Below are 7,132 nucleotides of genomic sequence, written 5' to 3'. Positions count from 1 at the left end.
TCTTCCTCCTCCTCTTCCTCCTCTTCCTCCTCTTCCTCCTCCTCCTCCTTCTCTTCCTCCTCCTCTTCTTCCTCCTTCTCTTCCTCCTTCTTCTTGTTTTTGAGATACAGTATCTCAGTGTATCCCTGGCTGTCCTGGAATTCAATCTGTAGACCAGGCTGGCCTCAAACTCAGAAATCCTCCTGCCCCTGCCTCCCAAGTGTTGGGATTAAAGGTGTGCACCACCACTGCCCGGCTATGACATATCTTCTGAATGAGCTCTTTTCAGCCTAGCATTCTGTTTAAACTCAGTGCAATGTATTTCTTTCTTTCTTTTTTTTTTTTTTCCTTGCCTCAAGTTTATTTGTAAAAACAGCTCAGGACAGTGGTCATCTGCAAACTGTGTGGGTGGGTGTGTCACAGCAGTCCGTCTGTCTTCACACTGGCAGAAGCCTTTTCTATGGGTCCTTCACAGGGGCCTGGGCACCTTTGGGAGCTTGAGCTGGAGATGAAGCCTGGGCCTTAGCTGGAGCTGTGGCCTCTGCCTTGGTCTGAACCTTGGGCTTTGGTTGGCAGAGCCTATGCCCCTTGGCCATGTTTCTTTGAATCTGCTTCCCAATCTTGGGGTGAGCGATGAAAGCCAGCCGGCTGAGTCTTGAGTTTGTGGCTGGGGCCCTTTGGCATCTTGGGCTTGATGGCCTCTGTGCATGCACTCATTGCCTTTGCATTGTTGGCCTGCATTTTAGTCAGGCCTTTCTTTTTCTTCTTGGCAAAGCATATATTCCTCAGGAACTTGGGGTCAAGCCCCTTAAGAGATTCATATCTTTGTGACTGGGGTTTCTTGATGCCATTTCTGTGCCATTTGTGGAACTGGTTGTGTGTGGTGTGGCTCTTGGACTTGGCCATGTCTACACAGTAACTCGTGGCTCCCACAGTGCCTGGGACCAGAAGAGAAAGAGAAAGGCCCGCAGTGCAACACAGGAAATAGGGCAATGTGTTTCCCTTAAGATGTCTCTTTAGGGATGGGGGTACTGGACTAACAGAGACAAGGCCTAGGATTTAGTCCCCTAGTACTAGTACCACCACAGGACAACTGCTTATTACTCCATAATAATCAATCAATAATTAATAATTAATAATTCAGCATATACTGTTTGTTTTGTAGCAGATTCCGGGAGAGAGGAAAATGAAACTACTCATTCAGTCTTAAGATCAGAGGTAAGGACAATTAAAGACAGTTGTCAAACTTCAAGTTTCCTCTTTTGAAACCATGAAAGTCATTGAAACTTCCAGTATTTTTAAATGTATTGTCTGACTTTTTGGCCTTTTCTGTTCCTCAGGGTTTCATTTTGATCCTGTCTTTTACAAATTCCCTAAGTGAGGGATGCGTGTGTGGTTGCCACGGCTGGCTCTTTTGTAGTCTGATTTCCACTTCTATCTACTGGAAATAGGAAAACTGCCAGATGTAGAAATAGTTCTGGTAAAATTCATCATTAACATTGCCCAGACATGTGTTACAGTGAAGAACATTTATTTGCTTATATTTATTATCTGTTTTGTTTGGCTTTGCTTTTTGAGCTAAGGTTTCCCATGTCGCTCAGCCTGGCCTTGGAACAGGACATTCTCTTGCCTTAGCCTCCTGAGTTCTGGGATAACAGGTTTGTCTCAGTCACTGTTCTATTGCTGTGAAGAGACAGCATGGCCAAGGTAACTCTTATGAAAGAAAGCATTTAACTGGGTGTTTGCTTAAAGTTTCAGAGGGTCAGTCCATTATCATGGTGGGGTCATGGCAGCAGGGGTCATGAAAAGCAGTTGAAAGCCTATAACCTGATCCACGGGCAAAAAGAGAGGCAGGGCCAGGCATGGGGTTGGAGCCTCAAAGTCCACCCTCAGCGACACGCTTCCTCCAACAAGGCCACACCTCTAATCTTTTTCAAATAGTGCCGTTCTGTGATGGCAAAGCTTTTAAATATGAACTTATGAGGGGCATTCTTATTCAGACTACTGCAAGACCTGAACTATTATACCTAGCTAGTGGCACATTTAAATATAATATGAAAAATGGAATTCTGTTTAATCTAGACTTTTAAATTTCTTAAGGTTATAATAATGTAATATTTGGAGCAAAGAAGTTAATATATGAATAATAAGCTAATTTTACTGTTTTTGTTCAATATAAGTCAATGTAGTTGTCACTAATTCTGGACATTGTACTTAATAGGGATGAGAAAAGCTTGGAAAAGTTCAGAGGAAAGCCCTAAAGAGATTAAAAGGATTTCAGAGTGGGAACTATTGTAAAAGACTATTGGAGCTCAACAGTTTAGCCTCGGGATAAGGACAGAAAGAGAACACTTAGTGCTTTAGCAAGTGATGTTCTCAGAGGGCTGTGGTAAGCATGGTTTTCTCAATCGGAGTCTATAAAAGAAAGCACCCAGTCTAGATGCTGAGACAGTATTTCCTATCAAGCCTTGTTGAACTCTGGTCTAGAATATCAAGGTGAGATTGTGGAATTTTAAAATAGAGGAGGGACTTGTAAGAGAGGGACTTTAGCACTGAGCCTGTAGAAGATAGCATTGTGGTAGCATTTTGAGACCTTAGCATAGGCACTTGATAAGGGACACGAGTGTGGTGCTGACAATGCGTTCTTAGTAAGAATGAGCTAAAAACCATTGCGGAGGCCCTCATTGGTAAAGACCCACCCAGAAAAGTTAAGAGCGTGTGCATGCTGATGTAACTTGCCAGTGTATATTTTGGGGGAAGTAGGAAAGATTAACCTACTTGAATGATGTCTGCTGTATACAGAATCTGAGAAAGGAAATAGAACTCTTATGTCCTTCTGTGGATCTTAGTCCCTTTAATGGTCTTTATGTTGTATCATCTATAGCAAGTATGGTTTTAGAGGCTAGAAATATTTATTTGGGGGAGACACATTCACCCCCTGTAAGCCTCTTCCTCCTTTGATGCTACCTAAACACCAGCGGAAGACAAGGGCTCTGTTGCTGTGGTGCTGTAAATGGCAGTTCTAGCTGTACATGCACATGTCTGTATATGCTCCCATATGCCTACCTCAGGCTTGTGCTCTAGCTAGTCTCACTCTAGCACCTTATGTCACCTTGTACTCAAGACTCACTGATGTACAAGGATAAAGTGATGGCAGCAGGTTTTAGTCTAGGGCGAAAGGCAATGTGTTTCCAGGGCATTAGATTTGTCTATGCCTAGTTGACCCAATTCCTAATGGTTCTTCTTATTTTTTTCTTGATTTGTGTGTTCAAGTCAGATGTGTCTGTGCCACATGTCTGGAGGCCTGAGGCCGACCTCAGTTTTCGGTTCTTGCCTTCCATCTTGTTTGGGCTGGGTCTCAGGGTTTGCTGCTTCATATGCCAGGCTACCTGGCACACAGGCTCCCAGGGATTCTCCTGAATCCACCTTGCATCTAAAAGTAGGAATAGTGGGATTACACATATGCCTGGCTTTATGCGTGTTCTGGAGTTCTGAGCTCTGGTCCTCACACTGTGCAACAAGCATTTTACCCACCCATCCACCTCCCTAGCTCTGTTTTTTTAGAGACAGGGTCCTGCTATGTGACACTGGCTAGACTTTTATGAGCCCTAATTGGGAGTCTGATTGCAGATGATACAAATTCACATAACTTACCTTTTCCTCTTTTTGCCAAAACATAGTTACATTGCATTTGTTGTTTATATCTAGTAGACTCTTTCAGTATTTTTATATTATCATTTTTCAGAAGTGTGGACAAATTGATAGTAAAGAATTTTTTTTTTTTTTTTTTGTTTTTGAGACAGCATCTCTCCTCATAGCCCAGCTGTTCTTGGACAGGCAGGCTACAGACTGACTATGCTGACCTTGATCTCACAGAGATCCACCTGCCTCTGCTTCCCAGTGCTGGAATTAAAGACAAGTGCCACTATGCCTGCAGAAAGTCATTTTAAAAAGGCTTTTAGTGGCATTGGTATTGGGGAACTTTCTATCATCTTAGAAAGCTGATCAGTTATCCTCATATTCCTATTAGAAGTTTTATTACTTTATAAATACAGCAGACCCCGATTTTCATGTGCATAGGTAAATATTTTGCTTACATATCTGTACAAGTCTGATCTCAGAGTCTTTCAAAATTGGGATCAAAGGAAATGAAAGAAAACCACTTAATTCACAGCAGGGCCTTTGTGTACACAAAGGTTTTACTGGACGTGTATGAGGGATTAAAACATCTGTATACAAGTCTTTAAATTCTTTGTCATAAACAACAGTTTTATAGGGTTTGATAAGAACAGAACAAAACAAAAACAACAATAACAACAGAAAGGCTAACTAATGTTTAATGTTCTTTGCACTGGGAACCAAGTCTGGGACTCTACTGTCACCTCCATAGTCTTACCTCTGCTTTCCCCTATTTCTGTAAAACCAAAACTTTTGGGAACTTTGCCAACTTCTGAGTTTGTTGAAGAGAAAATGGGCTAGAATTGGGATTTTAATTTAAAGGTGTATATTAAAAGCCAGAATTCTTCTGAGACCTTTGATATTTTATATTATTTTTGTGGAATGGTTTTCATGATGCATGCATGTAATGATTGCTAACATGCTTGACTTGAAATATTTCTGTTGAAAATACTTTTTTCTTTGCTTCTAGAATGAAAGACTTAAAAAGCTTTACACTGATCTAGAGGAAAAGCATGAAGCATCAGAACTTCAAATTAAGCAGCAATCTTCAAGTTACCGAAGTCAGTTACAACAGAAAGAGGCAAGTGCTGATCTTCATTATTTCATGGTTATTTTTTTAGGTTGAGGAAAGTATTAAAATATTAAATTTATTAAGATTGGGGCAGCATTCCTATTAATTTTATTTTTATAAGCTAACTTTTGGAAAGATTAAATTTTAGCTTTTAAAGAGTCTCAACATTTTAATGATCTATTGCTTATAAGTTTTAATATTTATGAAATACAATTTAATGTCTTTTTTTAGGTTTTAAAAACATTCACTTAGTTTAAATTAAATTAAATTGTTTTGCAGTGCTGGGAATTAAACCTAGGATCTTGCATATGGTAGATATTTTTTAAGTTGGATTTTAGTCAGTGTGATCATTGCCAAAACATTTTCCTTTGTAAAAGTACATTTTGACTATACATGTTAATATTCTTTGTATTGGCACATATGTGATTTTTCACGTAAAACTATATTAAATGTTTTGCAGTTGAATTTTTCGTATTTCTATTTTCTTTTACTTTAATTAAAATGGTTGTTTTGGTGTTGTTTTAATTTTTCTTGGAAGTCTTAATAATAGATAATAAATAGATATACTAAGTAATTTAAGCAATGTTACGCTGAGTCCTGCTGTTAAATTTTCTTTTATGTTTAATACTTAAGTAGAGTCCAGTGAATACTTACATTAAGTTGAGCCATTTCTCATTTTATTATCCAGATCATTTTGGGTAGTCTTTAGCTTGGTGGCTAACTATTCATTTATACCATAGTCATATTTGGGTTTTTAAAATTTAAATAAGGATTGGGACTGTAGCTCAGTAGTTATAGAAGAGTGCATGTCTGGTATGTGGGAGGCCCCGTGTTCAGTTCCCAGCACCATAAAACTAAAAAAAAAATTTAGGGGAATTGGTTTGTAGTTCTTGATATGTTTAGTGATATGCTAAAGTAGAGTAAAAGTATGCTACATTTAAGAGAAAAATATACAGAGCTTGTTTTCTATCTTAATTTGGATAATTGATAATTATCAATTGCTAATTGATAATTTTATATAAAATAAATTATTATAGGAATAAAACAAATCCCAAGAGTAGAGATTAAATTCAAATGAAGGTTTTATGCATTTTTTTTTTACAGTACGTGGTTTGAACGCAGAACCTTGCACATGTTCAAGTTCTTTACAACTAAGTTATTCCTAGCCCTCTTCTTAAAATTATTTTGTTTTTGTTGTTGTTGTTTTTTGTTTTTTTTTGGTTTTTCGAGACAGGGTTTCTCTGTATAGCCCTGGCTGTCCTGGAACTCACTTTGTAGACCAGGCTGGCCTCGAACTCAGAAATCCGCCTGCCTCTGCCTCCCGAGTGCTGGGATTAAAGGCGTGCGCCACCACTGTCCGGCTTAAAATTATTTTAAAGGTAGGATCTCATGTAGCCTAGTCTATCCTCAAACTTGCTGTGTAGCTGAGGATAACCTTTCATTTCTGAGCCTCCTCCTGCCTCCGTCTTCCAAAGTGCTGGGTTTGCAGCATGCACTGCTGTGTACTGGGGGTTAAACTCTACCAACTGAGCTGTGCCACCAACTTTTTTTTGCATGTGGGATGGATGGGGTGGCAGCATGGTTTATGTCTGTGTATGTGGTGTAGGGTGGGCTTTCTTTCTTTCTTTCTTTCTTTCTTTCTTTCTTTCTTTCTTTCTTTCTTTCTTTCTTTCTTTCTTTCATAGTCTTGCTAGGAACACTATCTACCCCAGTACTTATTATATAGCCCAGATGTATTCAAATCTACAGCAATCCTCCTGCCTCCGCCCCCTGATTATTGAGGTTATAGATGTATGCCACCACACATAGCTTTAGCTGATACTGCCAGCCTTCCGTTAGAATTCAGCTCAAGAATTCAGATTTTTTCTATTGTTATCTCTCTAAATAGGGTCAGAGTTTCATTGTCCGCCCCCCCCCCCCATCAGTGTTGTTAAAGCTAGGGCCTCTTTTAATGCATGTCTTTTTTCTAAGATTTGTGGGCTAAGAACCATAGGCCGACTGTGTTATCTTATCCAAAAAGATTGGATTAAAAATAAATCAAAGCATTCTTTGAGTCCTATTGTGGAGACCACCAAAGTTAGCGCTGGTTCATGGCAATTTAAAGCCTAAATCCAGCCATGTTGCAAATTACTTAACTTATCTGTGAATTCCTAGCAGGATAGTTCCATGAAAGCTTTAAATGTATATGTCACACAGCTTGTTTTATTTCATGTCTGATGATCATAAACAGAGTTCTGAGAACTCACATTATGAAGATAGCAAACTCACTTCCACTGAGAAATTCATTGCTTTAGTTAACATGTGAGAGAAGTCCTAACTTCATGCTATTTGGTACATTATCTACACTTTATGGGCATTATATTTGTTTTTCTTTTCTTTCTTTCTTTCTTTTTTTTTTTTTTT

The 7,132-nt window shown here is 39.0% G+C and overlaps 1 protein-coding gene and 1 pseudogene across 4 annotated transcripts in view; one reads left to right on the top strand and one right to left on the bottom strand.

Moving 5' to 3' along the window:
- Positions 1-7,132, top strand: part of Trip11 (thyroid hormone receptor interactor 11) — a 73,242-nt gene that overhangs the window by 6,362 nt on the left and 59,748 nt on the right. For 3 of the 4 annotated variants that reach the window (XM_029540784.1, XM_029540783.1, XM_029540781.1), the window contains exons 2-3: positions 1,145-1,197; positions 4,628-4,738. In XM_029540784.1, coding sequence (XP_029396644.1) covers positions 1,145-1,197; positions 4,628-4,738 — 164 coding nt within the window. The remainder of the gene's footprint in view (positions 1-1,144; positions 1,198-4,627; positions 4,739-7,132) is intronic. The other variant, XM_029540782.1, reaches the window with a different exon arrangement.
- On the bottom strand, positions 438-885 carry LOC110324623 (annotated as a pseudogene).

This window comes from Mus pahari, chromosome 7 (assembly GCF_900095145.1).
Source record: "Mus pahari chromosome 7, PAHARI_EIJ_v1.1, whole genome shotgun sequence".
Classification (NCBI taxonomy): domain Eukaryota; kingdom Metazoa; phylum Chordata; class Mammalia; order Rodentia; family Muridae; genus Mus; species Mus pahari.
This window is presented reverse-complemented; position numbering and strand designations above follow the sequence as displayed.